The sequence below is a fragment of the Octopus sinensis genome, linkage group LG10 (genome assembly GCF_006345805.1).
Source record: "Octopus sinensis linkage group LG10, ASM634580v1, whole genome shotgun sequence".
NCBI lineage: Eukaryota > Metazoa > Mollusca > Cephalopoda > Octopoda > Octopodidae > Octopus > Octopus sinensis.
Genome location: NC_043006.1, coordinates 49651509 through 49675805, shown reverse-complemented (window position 1 = coordinate 49675805; position 24297 = coordinate 49651509). Strand labels below are relative to the sequence as shown.

General features: G+C 37.0%; 1 protein-coding gene across 2 annotated transcripts in view; it reads left to right on the top strand.

Annotated features, from left to right (window-relative positions):
• The window catches only part of LOC115216203 (calcitonin gene-related peptide type 1 receptor-like), a 103408-nt gene that overhangs the window by 19164 nt on the left and 59947 nt on the right, over positions 1 to 24297 (top strand). For both annotated transcript variants that reach the window (XM_036506637.1, XM_036506638.1), the window contains exons 2-3: positions 15920 to 16023; positions 17080 to 17171. In XM_036506637.1, coding sequence (XP_036362530.1) covers positions 15920 to 16023; positions 17080 to 17171 — 196 coding nt within the window. The remainder of the gene's footprint in view (positions 1 to 15919; positions 16024 to 17079; positions 17172 to 24297) is intronic.

Sequence of the window (24297 nt, the reverse complement as noted above, 5' to 3'; positions counted from 1 at the left end):
AAGGTCCGGGGAGGCTGGCTGGAGTGTCCAAAGGGAAGTGGAGAACAAGTATAAACTTTTTTCTTTAGGTGAGATATATGGAAAGGTAAGAGAAATGTGGAGTGTGTTAGATGTGTGTGCGTGTGAGGACTGTTTTCACACGGGAGAATGGTTGAAACTAAAATATATAGAAGCAAGAAAGAGTATTGGTTCTGTGAAGAGGGGCATGCGTGGAAAGAGGGGGAGAGCGAGATAGATAGATAGATAGATAGATAGATAGATAGAGAGAGAGAGAGAGAGAGAGAGAGAGAGAGAGAGAGAGAATATACGTGTTAGTACTAGTCGTTGCTACTCATTCTTCATATTTATTGATGTTACACAAGGGACAAGCTTGCTTTCGAAAATAGAAAAAAAAATGTCATTCCAGCAACAAATGACAGATAGAACACCCACACATTCAGATATATATATATACATATACAAAACGCACACACATACACACATACACATAGCCGCGCTTCAAACATTCAATGTCTTAATTGACTGTCATTCAGTCAAACTATTTTCTATTTGTTTTACACTTACTTATTTTTTTAAAAACAAATAAATATAGCTACTTGTTTTATTGGTGGTACACATATGGTAGAGTCTCACAAATGTAATATTGTGAATGGAGAAAATTCGATAGATTGAGATTATCCAAGTAATTAATATACAAATCCACTTTCTAGAAATGCTTACAATCCTAAAACAACAAACAACATGGCAAATACAATTACTGCGCGGGCGCAATAGCCCAGTGGTTATGGCAGTGGACTCGCGATCGGAAGATCATGGTTTCGATTCCCAGACCGGGCGTATGAATGATAACTTAGCAAAATACCATATCTTTACATCTAACTCGTTTCACTCATTGGACTACGGGCAAACTAGAACACCATCAAAACGGATTTGGTTGAAGATATCGACGCCAGTAGTAATTTTTGACGTTTGGTACTTACACTGTCAGTCTCTTTCGCCGAACCGCTATGTTAATAGGGCCTAAACAAACCAACACTGGTTACCAGACGATGGTAGAATACAAGCACAAACATACATATACATATATATATATATATATATATATATATGTATTTATTTTTTATGCATGTAAATGAATATTTTTGTTGCCATGATCAAATGCTATGATTAAATATGTTCCTGTCTTGAACGTCTTGTCTGTTTTTATATCTTTTCCCCTAAACTGTCTATCAAGGACCACATCATCTAGCGCTTCCTTCCTGAGTGTCGCTACCGAGAGAATAGGCATATGACCAAATGCATTCCAGTCTTAACTTCCCGTCTCTTATACCAAATATTGCATTTCCCAATATAATCTATTTTCGACGTGAAAGTCTTTTGGATGCGGTCTCTGATACTTTAAAGAAGTTTTATTATGTGATTTATCCGCTAATTTTAGCAATTTGATTAGCAGACAGAGACTCCTTAACTTATTCTGAATATATTTATTTGAGTTGTTGATGTTAGATTTTATTAAAGCATAGTCACTTTATAAACGAGTAGAATCATAAAAGCGAATAGATACACTTGAACGTAGTCAAACAAATTAGTGAAAGCCTCGTTATAAAGTGTTCCTGCAGAGTTCTGTAAAGCAAAAAGTACATGCTGTACTCAATTTTGACTCTTGAATTTACTCAAATACATTTGAATTGTCACTAATTCACCACTGAATGCAGCAGCATTCAAACTTATTCTGTTCTCTATTATTTACGACCGTCTATTGTAACTACATGCAATACCTGTACAGTGTTTGATAGAATGAATAACTGTGAATTAAGTGATCTGACCCCACCTCCCGATTCAATACATCATTGGTAGAACGATAGAAATAATCGTTCAGCTTTATGTCACTCCACCGATTCGTTTAGCTACAGGTCTCCATCTTTATTATCAACAATTTTGTGGCAACACAGGATTTCCGTAAGTAATCGACGTAGTTATTTACAAGGGTACGAGGAGACATCTCAGCAGGCAGACCAATTCTATATAATAACGATGAAAATTACTGAATATTGTCGCTCACTAAATTAGTGTTTTCATTCAAAACTTATCTACAGCAAATAAAAAAACAAACTAGATTCTGTATACGAAATTTGTCAAATACATATTTTCCAATAGCGCTAATGTATACACACCGTTATCTATAATAAGTTCAATTTTTCTTGCTTGCTTGCTTGCTTGCTTGCCTGCAATGTTACACAGCCAAACTGGCGAAAAATGGGAAAATACTTTGAAAGTAAAGTATCCTTGAAATGTGAATATGAACAGAATAAAACAAGTTTCGCGTAAATCGAACCAGTAGTTAGTGAGGTATTCGGAGTTTGGGGATATAAATACCCAAAACTGTGCATAATGGGAAAATACTCCGAAAATAACTTAACCCTGAAAGGAAGAAAGTCTAACCTCTCCATTAGCTACATTATGATGAGCAACATATTTTAAAATGAAAATGCCTTTAAAAATACGGTAAATATTTCGTAAAAGACTCATTCGTAACCTCGGTGTAAAATAATATTTTCTCCATAGATTTCTTTCGAGTGCATTCTACGTATCTCATCTCCAAAGATTTGGCTGCTATTTATAGCACGCTCTGCCTAGCTATTTGTGATAAAGGACCCGAAATATGTGTTACGTGGTAGTAGGACGTGCTAGAAATAGCAGCCAAATCTTTCTTTTCTGGGGAAAGGAAACGTTTACGTGTGATTTCGATGTCGCATTCGTTGAAATCATGCGAAATAACCTGGAAAAGAAAATAAATCCACAAAACAAAACTTCGTTGTGGGGAAAGTTAGACTTCCTCGGTGACCCAACGGGCCACGGGTATCTAGTATGTGTATGTGTGTGTGTGTGTGTGTGTGTGTGTGTGTGTGTGTGTGTGAATTTATATGCGTGTGATTGTCTTTATATAATATATATAAAGATAATTGTATGTATATACGTTTATAATAGTTTATGAGAAGGAGTAGATTTTAATATACAAATATATAAAATAAACAAGAGATCACTTGGTGTCTGAGGATTCGTGAGAAATGGTTCTCTAAAAGCAACACATTATTCCAAATTATTATTGAAATAACAGAAGATCAATATACTTGTAAGGATTCTTAGACACATTTATTTTTTAACTAATATTCTCAAGATGAATAAACAAACTTTGACTTATATACATGCAACATGTGTGTGTGTGTGTGTGTGTGTGTGTGTGTGTGTGTGTGTGTGTGTGTGTGTGTGTTTAACTGGCACTCCGTCAGTAATGACGACGGGGGTTCCAGTTGGTCCGATCAATGGAACAACCTGTTAGTGAAATCAACAAGCAAGTGGCTGAGCACTCCACAGACATGTTTATACTTACCGTAGTTCTCAGGGAGATTCAGCGTGACACAGAAAGTGATATAGATGGTCCTTTGAATTACAGGTGCCATTCATGTTTGACAGCTGAAGGAAATGTAGCAACATGAAGAACGCAACACGCCGCTTCGAATCGAACTTACAACCTTACAATAGTGAACCGAATACCCTAACCACTAAGCCACACACCTTCAATGTATACATGGATACATACATACATAGATACACATACAGCTGTTCGGCAAAAGGAACCGATAGAATAAGCACTAGGCTTACAAAGAGTAAGTCCTGGGGTCGATTTGCTCGACAAAAGGCGGTGCTCCAGCATGGCCGCAGTCAAATGACTGAAACAAGTAAAAGAATACACACACACACATATATATATATATGTGCATATCTCTCTCTCTCTCTCTCTGTATATATATATATATATATGCATATCTATCTATCTATCTATGTATATATATATATATATATATATATATTATATATATATATATATATATATATATACAATTGAGGGTAAAATTAATTAATTATTAATCAATTTCACCAAGTATTCAGTATGCAAGGGACCATTTAAGGCGAATTCAAATTATTACATTATATAAAAGGGCTTAGTAAAATAAATTACTTTGCCGCATACTGAACTCATTAGAAATAGTAGCTAAAAAAACTTTTTTAAAACTATTTCTAATACTTAAAGAAAACCTCTCTCATATAGTGTTTGCTCAATTCAACTCACGAAAATAACTCAAATAACTCAAATAACCTTTGCATTTGATTTTTTAATGTCTTTACCCCCATACTTTCGTGAGTTGAATTGAGCAAACACTATATGAGAGAGGTTTTCTTTAAGTATTAGAAATAGTTTTAAAAAAGTTTTTTTAGCTACTATTCTAATAAGTTCAGTATGTGGCAAAGTAATTTATTTTACTAAGCCCTTTTATATAATGTTTATATATATATATATATATATATATAGTATCATTCGACGTAGTTAATCTTTATTCTAACATCCCTCACAACCTAGGAATAGAAGCGATCACCTTCTGGCTGAATAACTACCCCTTTGAACTCCCAACTCGCATAAACAAAGACCTTATAATAGAAGGACTTAGATTCATTTTAGAGAACAATTATTTTATTTTTGACAATGATTTCTACAGGCAAAGATCGGGAACAGCGATGGGCACGCGTACTGCACCATCTTTTGCCAACCTAGTGATGGGATACCTCGAGAAAATACTATACCGGATAACACTCGAGAAATATGGAAACACCTTCGCCACCTATATCCATAACAACTGGAAAAGATACCTCGATGACTGTTTCATCATCTGGGACAAAGGTATAGAGAAACTTGAGGAATTTAAAATACTATTAAATGGAATAAATGACAATATACAATTCACGATGGACCACAACGAAAAAGAATTACCATTTTTAGACATCCTCATTAAGAAAACCGGCAACAAAATAGAGACAGATATCTACTATAAACCGACAGACTCTAAACAGTACCTACCCTTTGATTCATGCCACCCACGACACACTAGATGAATGTCCCTTTTTGTTTAGCTAGAAGGATTTGCACCATAATATCAGACACAAACACCCGACACACACGTCTCCAGGAACTTAGAACCACACTCACAAATAGAAACTATCCACAGCCCCTAATAGACAGTGCAATCCAACGGGTACTTAAATTAAGTATAGAAGACCTGAGACAAACAAAACCAAAAAAGAAAGAACAATTAAAAACCCTTCCCTACATCTCTACACACAACCCACTCAACAATGAGGCCTTCAACACCATACTACAAAGCACAGCCCTACTAAAGGGAGACCCAAAGATGAACCGGATCCTCGAAACACACACCATCATTAAAAGTAAACGGCAACCAAAATCCTTGAAAAGGATTTTAACCCAAGCTACACTGCACTCAACATCAACCACAAAACCAGCAGTTAGAAAATGTGGAAGGCCCAACTGCGGAATCTGTGTCATCTTGAAAGAAGGATCAGAATTTATACTGGAACAAGGCCACCAGTTCACCATTAGAACAAACTTCACCTGCGCATCAGAAAACTTAATTTACGTCATAACATGCGCAGGCTGCAATAGGCAGTATATAGGCCATACAAAAAATAGCTTACGTAACAGGATGGCGGTGCATAAATCACAAATTAGAAACCCTGATTACCGCAAAATACCGGTCAGCGGACACATAGATAGATGTCCTGGAAATGTAAATCCGAAATTTACAACTAACCCGCTCTATAAATTCAGTGACAACGCAACCTTCACACAATGCCAAAATAAAGAACTATATTTCATAAAAAAATTTAGACCAAGTTTAAACACCCTGGGCCAGGAATACTAAAACAAAAGATAAGTCCTCCGAAAAGGAGAAGCAAAATTCCACCACGGCCGCTACCTTAAACAGACACTCGCACTGACGGAAATATGCCTTAGTAAAAAAAGGGAAAAAAATTCGTTCGTGCAAATCTGACCCTGATACATACGATACAGCTAAGGGTCAGACCCGATTCTGATTGGTCAACAAGTTGATGACGTCTAGTTCTGCTAGAATGGACAGGATACAAACAGGGGACAGTCATTAGTCAGAATATTGATGACGTCCTTTTCTGCTTGACTAGTCACCTAACAAGTACAGACAGGGGGCAGATCTAATGTAGCTATAAGTCGTGATTGGGCAGAATCTGGATGACGTCCCGTTCTGCTTGACTAACGAAGCGACTGGTCAAAACAGGAAACAGACAAGAGGCAGTTATAATACAGCGATTGGTCAAAATGATGATGACGTCCCGTTCTGCTTGACTAAAGCCACCTAACGAAACGATTGGTCAAAACGTTGATGACGTCACGCTACGCTGGACTGACCACCTAACAGGCATTATAAAACCGAGCAATTCACAAGACTCACTAGAACCACCCATCGAACACCCACCATGGGTCATCACAATTGCTTAAGGTAAAAATGAATTCCTCGCTCTTTCGGAAACATCAATCTTCTGTATTGACTGCTTTCCACCACTTTGATCTGTTTTTTGTATTGAATACGTATCGCCACCGTGGGCCACTGCATCGAACACTTTGAACATATAGCATGAATGAACTTACTTCAAACTATATATCAACTATACATGAACTCTAAGATGTCTGACTCCGTTGTGTATTATAAATGAATTTCTTGTGTTTGACGGCATGAGCTGTCTTTTTTTATATATAACTTTTTTTTATAAGGTTCATTTCAGGAACTGAAACATGTTATAATGTATATATAAAAATTAAAAATTGTATAATATAGCAGCATTTTCGAACTTCATTTTTTACAAATATATATATATATATATAAATATACAACAACATATATATATATATAATATATATATATATATATATTATATATATATATATATATATTATATATATATATACACACACATATATATATATATGCGTTCCTATATTGTATATGTTTTCTACTCTAGGCACAAGGCCCGAATTTTTGGGGGAGGGGTCCAGTCGATTCAATCAACCCCAGTACGCAACTGGTATTTAATTTATCGACTCCGGAAGGATGAAAGGCAAAGTCGACCTCGGCGGAATTTGAACTCAGAACGTAAAGACAGACGAAATACCGCTAAGCATTTCGCCCGGTGTGCTAACGTTTCTGCCAGCTCGCCGCTTTATCATATTGTATATTGAGAGGGTCGCTATGCCAAAATAGACACATTGGCTATAGGTTAATTTCTTTATAGTTAATTAATTATTGATTGATTGATTTGTCAGCGTCATCCTCTGTACGCCTGCATCTTTTTCAACGTTCTCAGTTTGCTGCTGCTGTCAAATTTTTCTGTCTTGAGCCTATAATATCTACGTATTTGAGAATGTGTGGGTCTAATCGTACTTTAGATGATAATGTCGTGTGTATTTATTGTAGAGAGCGTCTATGAACACGTGTGTGTGCGCGTGTGTGTGCGCGTGTGCAAGTATGTATCTATTTGTGTCTACTTTTGTTGATTTTCTTTTTGGTTTTGGGATGCACATGCATTCAACTGAATTGCATAATAGAATTATATGTATATGTGTGTGCGTATATGTAAGTACATATATCTTTGTTGCAGTTGTTGTTTATTAGGTAGGTAGGAGGTTGTTCTGTTGTTCCCATTCTCTAATATTCTATGTAATTGATCTCAAATTTCTATTATTATCATAAATGGTAGTGGTAGTAGAAGTTATTTATGTCCAGGATGTTGTTGTGGGCGGAAGGCATTGTAAACGTTGTTACGCCAATCAATTTTCCCAATGATTGAGTTGTTAGGTCCGGAATCTTTTTCCGGAAATTTCCAGAACACTTTCCTCGGTGATTTGTTTAAGCATCGTGTTATATGGATGTATGGATTTAAAAAAAAAACCTTACGTTGGTTATCTATCCATTTTCCGCACATTGATGTGCTATAGATAATAGTCTCTTTTCAATGTACCTGCTCCGGTATGATCCTATCATTAAAAAGTTAGCTACAGGCCATTTTCCCTAAACAAGTTGTGGTGATGAGCCTTTGCTTCTACACAGCTTTGCACCTCATACAATACATTAAATCCCTAGTTTCGCAAGTTTACAGGGAAGTGTATTGCGTATGATCCGCCGTTTCTGTTGATGCGTGTATTTCCAAATTAGTGATTTAATGAATCTGATCTTTTTTAACCGATTTGGTTTTCTAAATATGTGATCTAGTTGTTTTTTGGGCGTACTGTCGTTAAATATTAATCCTAGCATTCGTGGCTGCAATACCATAAGCCTGTTTTGTTTAGTTATTGTTTTGCGTTTTTGTTTTAATTTGCTCAAGAATTTGCTCCGGTATATGGAGCACAGTCTATTAACATCTTGGATGTTGTTCGTTTCGAATCTTTTTTCGGTTCCTCTACACGCCATAATTGACTCAGTTGGTTATATTCGGAGAATTGTACGCGATGGATGAAATCCTATATGAGCTTTTGCAATACGTAGAGTTAACACATTCTGAATACGTTACAAATCATCCAAAGCTGGACTTCTAGGACGTTGTTTATTTTCAGTACTTTTACGTATGTAATGATGTAATGTGTGCTTGGCAAGCAAAAGAGAGAGATTTGCTTTATGAGAGTGTACGAAGTTGTTTTTCACACTATATATGGTTCAGCATTTTGAGCAGGGAAGTTTTTTAATTGTTATTTAACAATGGGGATATAAACTATATCCAGTGCAAGCAATATTTTAAATGGTAAAATGACTTCACCAAAGTACAAATAATATCTGTTTGATAACAACTTCACATCAACAACACAGCGAAATAAATGCAAAAGCCACCAAACACACACACATATATATGTATATATAGTATGTATGTGTGCATATATATATATATAGTAAATAAAAAAAACGAAGAACAAACACAAAAGACAATAATGCGAGGGTGTGGTACATGTAAAGCATTAGCAGACGGTCAGAGAAGGAAAGAAAGGTGGTTTTATGTTTCGAGCAAAGCTCTTCTTCAGAATCAGAGGAAAGTCCAACAGAAAAGGAAGACGGAGGAAAAAAATCGCCAACGATTCCCATGTAGTTATATGTATATATACATATATATATAACCCCACACACACACGCACACACACATATATATATATATATATATATATATATGCGTTTGCGTATTTGCACGAAGATCGTACACACAAATATATATATCATTCAATCTGCACATGTTGGCAGAGTAACTCGTTCCTCTATGCAAAGATATTACTCAACATTACAAACGATACATTTGCGTCATCTTGAACCCAGTTTTCGAATACTCTTAGAAAATTTTCAGGTGTCGACGTTTGCATTCACGTTTTTGCACCCATTTTTACCTCATCTGAGAAAATAAATACATATAATATCAATGATATTGTCTCCTATTATTCTCTCATATTTACCCACCACCACCACCACACACACACACAAACACAAACGCACGAATATATGCATACGAAGGTAAACTAAACTAAAAGCCTATACATTGCAAATTTGTTTAAAAGATACCAGCTTCATACAGTTCTCTATTTTCTGCTAAGAGAGGGGTATTAACTCAGAAATAGCAAAATATATGTAGCTAAGCACATATTGTTCTTCAATTTTCTTTTCTTCTGTATACGCTCCTTTATTTCAAATTTGCACTGATTTAGCTTTGAAATTATTTAAACTTTAAATATCATGCAATGTTTTACTGAAAACCCACTACGCTTGCGTGTATGTGCGTGCACACGTGTGTGTGTTACATGCGTGTGCGTGAGTGTGTATGTAGCGATACACACATGCACACACATATATATATACATATCATATATATATATATATATATATATATATATATATACACGTCACACTCATATGCACGTGTATAATTAGAGGCATTTGAAACGCCTGTACCTGTTGCTTCTATTGTGTATATGATATTAATTATCTCTAATGAGTTTACTACGTTGCTGTTTTATAATCCAATTGTTCTTCTTTTGTTCCTCTTTCTTTTGGAGATATTAAGTAATATAATTTCAGATTCTTCTCGTCTATCAGTACCCTTTTCAACCCAATTCACTTCACCCAGTCCCAGCTGTTTCTCTTCTTTTCTAAAGGTGGCCTTAACAACATCTTCCTTATTTTACTAAGCTTTCAATCATATTACTAATCGCTTTCACTCCCTTGGCATTCTTCTTAATGGCTGCTAATATGCTTTCGTATCAATTCATCATTAATGTCTCTTTTTCTATTGTCCTGTCTCTCCCTCCTCAGTTCTCTCTCTCTCTCCCTCTCTCTCTCTATCTCTCTCTCTCTCTCCCTCTTACACACACACTCTACCCCTTCGCCACTTTTTCTAATTTTCCATTTTCTATCTTGAATATTGCACAAACTTTCAAATAAGCCAAATCCTTTTCTACTACCATTAATGTCAGGTTTAAAGGAAGAGATTATGAGATTGAGATATTTTCCGATGGCCCAAAGTCAATCGGTCGAAAGTTCATTTAATGCCCCCTAACCTCTTTAAATCTAGATACGGTACAGTTAGCCATACATCTCTCCGATTTGGAAAATAAATACTAGATAAATGGTCTTGGATCTAATTCTCCTAAAATTATTATTGTTAACATTAATATTGTAAGAATTATTATTATTAATAGTATGGTTGAGCCGCGAGTTAGCAGAATTGCTAGCACTTGGGACAAAAGGCTTAGCGGCATTTCCTCTGGCTCTTTATTATCTGAACTCAAATACCCACGAACTCAACTTTGTCTTTCTAACTTTCCGGATCGATAAGATAAAGTACCATTCAAGTACTGGAGTCGGCGTAATCTACATGACTCTTACACTCAAAATTATCATTATTAATATTATTATGGTGGCGGATTGGATTGACTCGTCAGAATTTTAATGACTCTCAAAAGCTAGAAGGCCATGGAAGGTTTGTGCCCAGTTGAAAGTGCCGAGACAATGGGAAAGAAACTAATGGTGCAGAGCAAAGTCTCCAGCTGCTATACTGTGATAACAAAAGCTTTTAAAGCGCTTTTGTTCTTAACTAGAAAGGGTGAAAAAGAAGAGAAAACAACTAAGAGCAGCTCAGAGAGCTGCTGCGTTGTGTCAACTGAAGACTCCAGTTGACACAGCACCATTCGTCTACAGCTCTAGAAATCGTAGACACCGAAGTAGTGGTCACTTCATGTCACGTCCTATAAACTTTATGCAACGAGTAGCCTTAACTCAAAATCTTGTGACAAGGAGGGAGCTGGAGAGCGTCATCGATGATGGGAAATAGAAAGTAGAAAAAATAAAATCAGTCTGTCTCAACCTATTGCAGCAAAAGAAGAGAAACCCACTTCGAGATTATCACCAGTTAGTGATGTGAAAGCATCAGAGATTCGCGAGGAGTGGGGCCCTACCACCGGAATAGAACAAGTCCTCAACAATTAAGGATGTAAAGGCAATGGGATTGTGAGGAGGGGCGCACTTTTTTCCCAATAGAATTTACATTTACAACTGATCATTTAGCCAACAGTTGAATATCTAGACGTAGCCTTTGGGACGGCCGAGGCGCAGATCAGAAATATTTCACTTGCTGATAATCATCCTGTCGTCAGTAGGTGGAACATGTTAACGACAGAATGATCGTAAGTTGTTCTGTCATCGGCAAGTCCTTTCTTTGTTAATTACCGATAAGATGTGTGACCTCTGTTCCTCCTCTGACTCATGAAAGCATCATGGAAGCTTCTGGGATCGTCATCTATATACCTGGAGACTAAGGAGAGTTGGGTAAAAAAGGAGGAAAGCTTAAACATAAACAAGGGTAAAACGTAGTCAAATTTATAGGGCGTCCTAAAACACCAACGTAAGTTTAATATGTCATAAATATAACTAGCGCTCAGAGTCACTCAGAATCCGCAGTGTTCTTTTGTTGTATCTCGTGAGATCTTGTGAGATCGCCTTCTTATAACTGTTGTTGTTGTTTAATCCCAGTTCAACCCTGATTCACTAAATCTACGATCAAAGGGACCAATCCGTTTGCTATTTGGACTTAACGCATCAAGAACTAAATACCCTTCCGTTTTTAAGGCCCCAGAGCGTGATTCGAATACGGCTTTACTGATCAATGACATACAGTCTACTTCGTTGCTTCAGTCTTATATAATGCTGCTGCTGCCGCTGGTGCTACTGCTGCTATTGATGATGTTGTTATTGCCTTTGTTGCTGTTTCTTCTTCTTCTTCTTCTTCTCTTCTTCTTCTTCTTCTTCTTCTTCTTCTTCTTCTTCTTCTTCTTCTTCTTCTCTTCTTCTTCTTCTTCTCCTCCTTCTCCTCCTCCTCCTTCTTCTTCTTCATCTTCTTCTTCCAACCAGGACACACGCCATTAGCCACAAAGAATAATCTCTAATTCAAGCCTGCTCTAAGCTACTACGAATGCATGTGGCAACTTGAAGATCCACTCACCACACGAGATAGACTGGTGGTTACACGGGTGCGAAAGTTACGTTGTTATCCTCATTCCGTAAACGGTTGCCTTTAACGGGTGGAGAGCTGAACCATCCTGGGGTACAGTGGATTCGCAATCTAGACTAGGGTCTGAAAGTTTTACCACACCATAGTGGGTTACACCATGGTTCCTCTGCTTTGTGGCAGAAGTAGGAAGAAAGAGTGAGAGAAAGTTGTGGTGAAAGAGTACAGCGGGGTTCATCCCCGACCCGTCGGAGCCTCGTGGAGCTTAGGTGTTTTTGCTCAATAAACACTCACAATGCCCGGTCTGGGAATCGAAACCGCGTTCTTACAACCACGAGTCCGCTGCACTAACCACTGGGCCATTGCGCCTACACTTGTTGCTGTTGCTGCTGTTATTGATGTTCTGCGAGCTGGCAGAATCAGGTGAGCGTCGGATAAAATGATTAGTATTATTTCTTTCAACTCTGGGGACGTGTATAGATCTTGCCAGATGGAAGTGCGCAGTTACAAAGCAGCGGGACTGACTACTCATCTGAGAGAACATGGAAACAAAGTCAGAAATGCCATCGACAACGAAGAAGGACAAGGAGCTGGCAGTCATCTGTGAAGACGGAGTGACCACCATGTATGTATGTATGTATGTATGTATGTATGTATGTATGTATGTATGTATGTATGTATGTATGTATGCATGTATGTATGTATGTGTGTGTATTTATATACGTATGCATGTGTATTTATATATGTATCGTGGTCACATGCAAATTTTCACTTACAAGAAGCAAGTCCCTTAACCACATGGTCGTGTCTGCGTCTTTTCTTCAGATATGCTCCTTTCTTTCTTTAACCTTCTGTCTACCAATGGGTCCAATTGACCCATTTCAGTTTTTTCACTTGCTTTTTCCTACCGTTTGATTCTGCTGATTTCTCGTGACTCTTATTTTTTCTTAACTCTTTTATTTGTCAAATGGGAAATTTTCCGTATGTTTATAAAAGCTAGAAAATTTCATTTTATACATTAATTACCGTATGGGACCATTGGACCCTCGAATTGAATTCAGACAAATACTCTTGTCATTCTAAACAGAATAAAAGCAGTATCAAATATTATTTTCCTAGATATTTATCAAATATAAAAAATAGATAAAATTGTATTCAATTTATTTGCTAAATCTTAAATTAAAATAAGAAAAATTATGAAAATATTCCTGTAAATCTGTGTGGTATTGCATCACCTTCAGTCTGCTAGGTGATAGGGTGACACAATATTTGTCATGACGCAATTCTTACAATATATTGCATCATCTTTCAGGAGAGTATTAATATGTAAGAGAGCAATATCTGCCTTTAGTCTACTATCAAGTTTCATATAGTTCAGTTGTGCTTTCCTATATGCTTAGACGTGAAAACTTGAGTGAAGACCAAATATCAAAAAGGTTATTGGATAGGATGAAGAATGGGAAGAAGATAGTAGTGATTCCTTCTATTGCTCTGAAGATGATGGTGAAAGTGATTTGTGCTGGACAGTTTAGGTTCTGTGTCATCAGGTGATGAAGATACTCAAAAACAATTATCTACAACCCAATTAGGAATGAGCAATATGTTTCTAGAGACAGAAAGAAGTTTGGCATTCTAACCCTCTTACTTAAGTAGCAGTAAGAACTTCATCTTGCAATATTGTTCACCAAGAATGTGGACCATCCTGTTTTGCTAAAAGGTCTTTTGATAGCATTGAAACGTTTTACTATCTTTATGCGCCAGAATTTTTCTTGATGAAATTCGTAAATGTTGATGTTCAGGTTGTTTACAAAGATATATGGAAGGAAATTGATCACTCTAATTCCAATAACCTAAAGAAATTTATTAGACTCATTATTCTTATTGGTATTTATAAATCTCAACATGGAAATGTCACACAATTATGGAGTCAAGAAGATGTCCGCCCAATATTCAATAAAATTATGAGCCGGGGAAGATTTCAACAAATAATACAAGTATTGCATTTTGATGATGTTAGTGAAGGAAGAAAAAAGAGAAGTGATGTTAAATTGGAGCCCATAAGAGAAGTATTTGAAATGTGGACTCAGAATTTGCAAGATGGATATGTTCCAAGTTCATGCATGACAGTTGATGAACAATTAGTTTCATTCAGAAGGTGCTGCCCATTCCGGGTGTATATTCCTTCAAAACCAGGGAAATATGGAATTAAAATTTGGGCAATATGCGACAGTGAAACATCTTATGCCTAGAAAATGCAAATCTACACTGGAAAAGACCCAGTAAAAGGGAGAGAGACAAATCAAGGTTCAAGAGTTGAAGACCTAGTAAAAGAACTTGAAAATACTGGTCGCAATATAACTTGTGATAATTTTTTACAAGTCAAGGATTGGCTCGAAAGCTGCTTAGCAAGAAAACTACTTTAGTTGGAACAATTAGAAAGAAAAGAGTTGAACTTCCGAGTGCTTTCACAAATGGAAAGAAAGAGAAATCAACAGCACAATATTTGGATTTCAAAAGGATTTTATGATCCTATCTTATTATTCCAAGAAAGATTATGTAGTCACACTTATGAGTACATTGCACTCTCAGCCTTCAGTTGATTAAAAAAATGCTGAAAAGAAACCAGAAGTTATTACATGTTACCACAAAACAAAAGGAGTCACTACCCTAGATAAGATGGTAAGGACATTCACTTGCAAAAGAATGACTCGAATATGGCATATGGTTATATTCTACAGTATGATTGAAGTAAGTGCAGTGAATGTTTTCATTGTTGCTAAACAGCTTCACTTGCAAAGTTTCAAGGATAAAAGAAGGCAGTGCTTAATTCAGTTAGGAAAGGAACTTGCTGGAGTTAACGCTCAACAAGAATATGACAAACAATCTAGTTCTGCTAATATTTCTCAACCAAACAAAGAAAGAAGACAATCTTCAACCTCATTTGAGATTCCTCAACCAAAGAAAAAGGGAAGATGTTCTTTGTGTGGCCCCAAAAAAGACAGAACTCATACTACATGTAAGAATTGTAAATCTATGTTTTCCAAGAACATTCTAATGTTGTCTGCATTCACTACCATGAAAAACTGTAATTCTGTACTTTTGTAATTTTTAAAATTTATAATATATTCTGTATGCTGTATTTTTTTAATAAAAATTTGTGAGAAACAGTAATTTTTTATTCGCCTGATAGCATATATAATGTAGCTAAGAAATAATGGTAGTTTGAATATAATTTAATTAAAAGAAAAGTATCGAGTCCATTGGACCCAGTTGGTACTTAGTGACATACATTTTCTGTGGTAGACCAAGGGTTAAGAGAGACAATGTGATTTGCAGGATATTTAGCTGATATGTCTGGTCGTCGACAGCATAATCTCACTTAATGGTTCGAAAATTAATGCTGTTGGTATTTTATTGCTTTTATTGTTAGTTACCTTATTTTGTTGTGCTCCATCCTTTCTCCAGAGCATAAATGTTTATACAAAATATTTTACTTTAGGTACAGTTGGTGCTTACAAAGACTGTACTTCTAACGGCACCTGGTGGCGCAATCCCCAAAATCAACAAGAATGGTCTAACTACAGCACGTGTATCGATATTGAGGTAAGTCATATGGTTTCTAATGTTGGCACACAAGAAGGCGGAGAGCTGGCAGAACCTTTACAGCGCCGGAAAAACTCCTTAGCGGCATTTCTACCTGCTTTATGTTCTGAGTTCAAATTCCACCGACTTTACCTTTCTTTCCATGATCGATTAAATAAGTATCAGTTGAGCACTGGGGTCGATCTAATTGACTTACCCCTCCCCCGAAAATACTGATCTTGAGCGAAAATTTGAGACCAATTTTGGCACACAAGATAATATATCGGTGCTACCATCCTTTTTACTATTTTACTGATACTTCGTGAGTAGGTCCTCGAAAGATGAAATGCTCACTCGTCTTCAATGGGATTTGAACCAAGAATTTAAATTTGCGTAATTAAAAACTGCAAAGTATTTGGTATGGTGCTGTAACGATTGTATTATTTATTTATTTCTAAGGCGTCGAGCTGACAGACTCGTTAGCACGCCGGGCGAAATGCGTGGCCGTATTTCGTCTGCCGTTACGTTCTGAGTTCAAATTTCGCCGAGGTCGACTTTGCCTTTCATCCTTTCGGGGTCGATAAATTAAGTACCAGTTACGCACTGGGGTCGATGTAATCGACTTAATCCGTTTGTCTGTCCTTGTTTGTCCCCTCTGTGTGTAACCCCTTGTGGGTAGTAAAGAAATAAGAAATAAGAAATGTTAGCGCGCCAAACGAAATGCTTAGTGGTGGTGGGGGGGCGGATAGATGGATGGATGTGAAGACGCCTGGCCTAGTGTTCCACTCACGAAATTGCGATTTCGATTTCTCGAACAAGGCGCTACGTTATGTCCATGAGCAATATACTCTGCAATCACTTCGACATCTGATTTGTAGTACACTGTGCATACGTACAGGCAATGTTGATTTGACGGAGTGAGTGAGCTAATACGCAGCAGAAACATTTAATCACTATAAAAGAGTCATTATTGCAGGTTGTTCCATAAAATGTTGCGGAAACCCCTTCCATCATTTACGAAAGGGAGGTTCACCATATATGTATATTCATATATCGATCTTTTTCTTCTCCTTGCAGAAACATCATGTCATCATATTTGTCGATACAACTTTCAGCCTGTTTAGTATAATCCTGCTGTTACCAGCCTGTGTCATATTTCTCTACTTCCGGTGAGTAATCAGCGTGTCATTGGACACTTACTGTGTCTAGTTAAATAATTCCTGTCATGTGTTTTTTACTATTCTATATTTATGTGATCCACACAAAACTAAGATTAAAGATGAGTCCTCTTGCCTTTTGCCAAGAGGATCCCTATGAACTTATAACTACAGAATTCTTCTATTCACCCGTCATCGTTGCCGTAAGTATCATTAAAATTGCCATAATTTTTCTGTTCTGCATCCAGCTCCATACCACATACCTAAATGACCATATTTTAAAAATTTTCCTTCAAGAGCTCTGCCTACCATAATATATCGTGCTCAGAATTGCCAAAAGCAGGATCTTTTTCTGTCTATTGGTTGGTCTAATACAAATCTCCAACTATGTGTTCAAAAAGGAAGCCCAAAAATTGACTACGAATGTCAGACCCAGAAATATGTCCTAGAGTAGCAGTTCTCAAATTGACAGATGCCAGCCCCTCACGATCCATGCACATACACACACACACACACACACATCTATATATATAATATATATATAATATATATATATATATATATATATATATATATATACATACATATATATATATATATATATATATATATATATATATATATATAATATATATATATATATATATATATATATTATATATATATATATTGGCTGCTTTCTCGTATACGATCATAGCTATTGCTAGAAAGACTTATTCAAATGAGTTATTAATAATGCAGTGTGAAACCCTTATATAACTCTTGAACCCTGCCAAAACTTTGCACATTTTATTGCATAACGCACAATTGTGCTGGCTGGCAGAAGGAACAGGCGCCACAATATGAAGTCTTTTGACAAATCGTTTTAATCTTGCAACTGAACGACATACCTTTCTATATGTTCTGTTGTGAACAATAGCCGTATCATAACTTACAATAGGCGATAATCAGAAAGAGAGTACTTCTTGAGGAGCACACTTCCAACACGTAGGATATTGTTCTCGTCACTTTTCAGCGCTAAGTCCATGTATTTATTTTTGCTCCTGTTGTTTAACAAGTGTTGTCTGAGAGAGATTATGCGACATTCAAAGGCTGTCTGCACTGATACCAAGCTTCTATCTCCTTTATTTCTTATTAAGTAGAGCCTGTTCGTTTCACTATTTCTGTGGAGATTTCCAGTTGATGTCAAAATCTTGCGGATTTTAATGTCTATGAAGTGGATTTCTTCTACAAACAACTATCCCAAATGTTGGAATCAACAATGGGATTGCAAATGTATTGTAGGATATTGTCTTATAAGAGGAGAGTTGAGACTACCATATTTTTTCTTAATCTGGTGCAATATTCTTGGGTCACTCTATCTTTATTCACAGTACCTTCTTATGATATATTCTAATCAATACCTGAGTACTTCTAGCGTTCTTTTTATGGGACAGGAGAGATAGTGGACCATTAAAATATAGGTTTTTGTGTTTGGGAAACTGATTTTCCCAGTTCAACTGTCAAATAGGGACATTTCTTCTGGCCAAATTCCATTCGGATGTTAGCTGAAAATGTAAATTAATTCCAGCTGTGTTTTGGCATTGTTAACATTCTTAGTATAAATCCCGAGGTCATCCCCAAAGAAATTATGGGTTACAGTAATATATATGTCATTATTCAGTTTATTTCAAGATTTCTTGCCAATAGAGAAAGAACTGGTTTCTAACCTAGATCCAAGGTTCCTTCTTACCACGAGTGCGCCTATATATATGATAGATCGCTAACCACTAAACCTTTTTCTATTTTCTCTTCCTGTTTATTTCTGTGTTCTTTTCTGTCGAAGAGCGTACGCTCGAAACGTAAAAGACTTTCTCACTTCCCAAGCGTTAAACTAATGCATCTGTTTGTTGTTTACACACCCGTCTTCGTCTTTCGTTTTTGTTTTTGTAAATTCTCAATATATATTTATTTTGTCTCTTTGTCATCTCTCCTGGTGCTGTATGAACATTCAATATGGTTTTAGAGTCAAGTTTTGGATGCTATTTCCAGCGTTGTGGTATCTCTTAGATACCCTAAATTATAATTTTGATTATAATTATTACCTTTGAAGGTTTTTATTCCCATGCTGGCCACCAAATAAGATCGGTATTTAAATAACGATCTTATCCTTAGTTATATAAGTTTATACATACATACATATATATATATATATATGTATATATATATATATATATAATATATATATATATATATATATATATATATATATAGTTTTTTTAAACTGAACTTGGGAGTTTGTCTCGTAAACGGATTTTCCTGCCGGATGGCAGTAGCGTGGAACTTGAGATGCTAGACAAATTCTCAGGTTTGAGAGAAAGAGAAAATTGATGTACAGACATCAAAACCTAATTTCACTGTAATTAAGACGTCAATAATAAACTTCATTAAACGCCAGTACATTATACAAACTTGCAAAATCGGCTGAATATACAAAACCGGCTGAAATGAACTTTTATAGTATCATATTTAGAATTAGAAATATTTTTAAATGTATAAATTTCACATAAAAAGCTTAATTTTTCTCTTTCTTGTCCTCGCGATTTTTTCTGTCTCGTTCATATTTAAATCAGTAGATTACCATGTTTTTCTCGATTATTTGGATAAACATCACTTTTGAATTAATTTAATTCAATTTAATTAATTATGTATCTTAGGTTCGTAATTATATAGAAAGCGACGTGTATCACTAATGAAAAAACTGTCGAGTATAATTAAATTATAAAGTACATATGAGGTTTAGTTTTTCTGATTTCTGTTCTAAATATACGTGTATTCCTAGAAAATATACTTACGTACATATATGTGTGTGTTGGGGAGAGAGAGAGAGAGAGAGAGAGAGAGAAAGAGAGAGAGAGAGAACGAAATAATGTGGGTGGCTAATTCACAATCTTATAAACTGACAAGGGGAGCTGAGTTTAGCCCCCTGATGAGCATTAAGATGCGTAAGCATTAAAATGCGAAATCATTGATGATAAGGCTATATCTTCTGATGTAAGTAGCTTGTCTCGCTTGTCATTCATTAAGACAGTGCTTTCTGTGGCCATTGAGTTGTTTAGCAACAGCGGTGCTAACTAGAGCCCTTTGTTACTTTAGTGATGTATATATTTCTCGCTCTCTCGCTCTCTCTCTCACTCACACACACATATACACATGCACACAAACAAACAACCATATGTGGATGTATATATATATACATATTTATACACATATGGTTGTTTGTTTGTGTATAGTTAAGTTAAGTTAATTTTTTGGCTCAAAAAGCAAAAAGCAAGGCCATGTAGGGGGACATGGAGTTATGTACAGGGAGGGTGTTCATGCAAAGAGTTCAGGCCATTTCCGGTCAAGAGAGACTTTGAACCGAGCGGTCGTCGGCATCTTCGCTATTTCGTCCGGCAGCTTATTCCATGGATCCGCAACCCGGACGGAGAAAGCCCCTCTCATTCGATTGAGATGAAATCGTCGCAGATAGAGCTTTTCGGAGTGACCCCGCAGCCGACGCTCTGGAGCAGGAGTGAAGAACAGCTCTTCGAGAGGTTACACTTTCCGCTTATGATGTTGCGAGCAAGAATGAGATCACCACGGCGTCGTCGTTTTTCTCGAGAATAAAGGTCGAGCGTCTTCAGCCTTTCTTCATTAGACAAATGCTTGAGACCAAGAACCATGCGGGTAGCCAGCTTCAGGACTCTTTCGAGATGATGTATGTCTTTGAGGAGATAAGGAGAAGAGACTTGAATCCCGTACTCCAATATGGGTCTCACCAGCGTGACATAGAGCGGTAGGAATATGACTGCTGTGAGCATTCCGAATGATCGTCGAATCAAAAACAGAACTCCGCGTGCTTTCTTGGCAGCATGGACGCACTGGGCCGAAGGCGAAAAGGAAGAATCCACTAAGATACCCAGGTCCTTTACCTGGTCGGTCCTCTCCAGCAGCAGACGACCCGGCTAGAAATCAGGTTGAGTTGCAGGAGAAGAGCCAACAGGCAGATGACAGCACTTTGGCACGTTCAGGCACAGGTCCCATTAGTTAGACCATCTCCAAACTTGGTAGAGGCATCGACGAAGATCATCTATATCACCGCGAGGAGCGACCAGTTTGACATCATCGGCAAATAGAAGGGTGTGTTGTGTGAGGTCGTCGGGCAAGTCATTTATGAAGACTAAGAACAATAAGGACCCAAGCACTGAACCTTGAGGTACGTCACTGCTCGCACTGGAGATGTCGGACAGCGAACCATTAACTTGGACTTGGAAGGAGCGATCTGAGAGGAAGGAACCAACCCATCGTACAATATCCGGATGGAAACTATATGCTTGAAGCTTGACAAGTACTAGGCGGTGGTTTACCGAGTCAAAAGCTTTGACACCCGTCGCCAATGACATATTGAATAGAAGTGTTAAAGGTTCGCAGATGACCGGAGCCAATGCTTTGATAACTTGTGGGTGTATGCCGTCAGGGCCGTGACCCTTGTTGACATCGAGGCCTTGAATAACGCGTTCGACTTCGTCCCGCGTGATGACCAATCTAGGCATTGGAGGTACCGATCTATCAAATAGAGGGCGTTCACGACCATCATCTTTTTTGAAAATAGTTGAAAAAGCCTCGGCAAATAACTCACTCTGCTGATAAGGGTCCTCAATCGATACGCCTTGCAATTTGGTTGTTCAAGCGAGAATTCCGTTGGGCAAAGAAGGTTTTTGGATTGCGACTGGCGTTTGCAGCGATTCTGTATTCATATTTGAAGCGTTCTTCCTTTTCAATTTTCACGGCTTGGACACGTTGAGTTTTGTACACCTCAAAAGCTGCAGTCGAATCTAGATTTTTGAATTCAGCCCAAGCAATATCTCTGAGTCGAAGTTCTCGTTTAACCTTCTTCGTCACCCAGGGCTTGTGTTTCTTCTTCTTGGGAAGCCCAACGGGAACTGCTTGGTCAGTCAACCAGATTACATATGCTTTGAGGGACGACCATAGTTCGTCAACTGAGGACATCGTCATCAGGGATCGCCAATCCAGAAGCGCGGAAGCCTCGGTTGGAATTTCAAGATTTGATTGCAGAGAAGACTCTACGTGGCAGCGAAGTAGTCGTGGGCGTAGATTAAGTTGTGTGCATGTCGAACTTCAGGACCGCGTGATCACTCTTGGCAAGAGGCAAGAGGGGCGCACACAGATAAGCCTGACACTGATCTTGGATAGCGGGAGAATACCAAAACCAGCATATATATATATATATATATATATATATATATATATATATATATATATATATATTCGCCATGATAGATCGCTAGCCACCAAGTCTTTTCTATTTTCTCTCCCTGTTTATTTCTTAGTTCTTTATTGCCCTGTTTATTTCTGTGTTCGTTTCTCTCGAAGAGCGTAGGCTCGAAACGTAAAAGACTTTCTCACTTCCCTAGCATTAAACTAATATATGTTTGTTGTTTACAAACCCGTCTTCGTCTTTTGTCTTTTTTTTTGTAAATTCTTACTATACACATACACACACACACACACACGGTTGTTTGTGCGTATCTGTGTGTGCGTGCGCGCACGTGGGTGTGTCTCTATGTGTGGAGTGAGAAAACGACACAAAATGTTCAGCCATGTAATACTTTGTTCATTATGACAATGAGCTTTACAAAGCCTGGCAATTTGCCCATCTCTCTGCTGAGAAAGCGGGAAAATATCCTCAATCTCGGGGCTTAGCTCTAATGTTTGAAACAGTCTGAACTCTGCAAAATCACTCATCCAAAAATCAGACGATGGTATTAAATCAGGCGATGGATTAATGTTACCACCCAAGAAGGATACAAACCATCGGACAAATTCCCTCGCAAATCAAAACCAATATCAAAGATTTATGCCTAAAGTGCCGTGCAGTGATATCAAACCCAAAACCATATAGTTATCAAATCAACTTTTTCACCATGTACCTATGCCTGCGTTACAATGGGAGTGCCGCAATCATATTTCTATGATTGAAAAGAGAAAAAAATATTAAAAAGAAATGCTCTTATCATTTGACAGGAGGAATATTTTGATGAAGATTTTAATATGATAAATAACTTCGAATGTAATTTTTGACAGCAAAATCAAAAAGTACACGAGATAAGATTTACATTTTTTATTCAGATGTAGAAATATGCAATCACATTTTCACATCGATTGATTACTCAGCGATATTACAGACATATTATCGGAATGGGTAATGATGAAAATGGCAGCGATAACGTAGACAAAGTTGATAACACTAAAGTACAAGAAAGTATTTTCATGGAAAGTGTGTTACAGTGAAGCAAAATAGCTTAGATGGAAATAAAAAGGCAATGGAAAATTAAATGAGTGCTTCAATTAGTTGATTAAATAAGATATATCAATTCTTTCAGATCAGTTACAGTGAAAAATATAACTATCTATATCCTTATTATTGTTGTTGTTGCTGTTGTTATTATAATTGTTGTTGTTGTTACTAAGGCGGCGAGCTGGCAGAATCGTTAGCACGCCGTGCGAAATGCTTAGCAATATTTCGATTGCCGCTACGTTCTGAGTTCAAATTCCGCCGAGGTCGACGTTGCCTTTCATCCTTTGGGGTTCGATGAAATAAGTGCCAGTTGGACACTAGGGTCGATGTAATCGACTTAACCCCTTCCCTAAACTTTCTGCCCTTGTGGCAAAATTTGTAACCATTATTATTATTATCATTATTATTATTATTATTATTATTATTATTATTATTATTATTATTATTATTATTAAGGCGGCGAGAAAGCGGTGAGCTGGCAGAATCGTTTTGCACGCCAGGTGAAATGCTTAGTGGCATTCCGTCTATCGCGACGCTTTGAGTTGTGATTCAGCCGAGGTCGACTTAGCCTTTCATCCTTTCGGGGTCGATAAAGTAAATACTAGGAAAGCACTGGGGTCGATGTAATTGTCTATTCTCCTCCCACTAAATTTCAGGTCTTGTACCTTTAGTAGAAAGCATCATCATCATCATCATCATCATCATCATCATCATCATCATTATTATTATTATTAATACTATTATTATTATTATTATTATTATTATTATTATTATTATTATTATTATTATTATTATTAT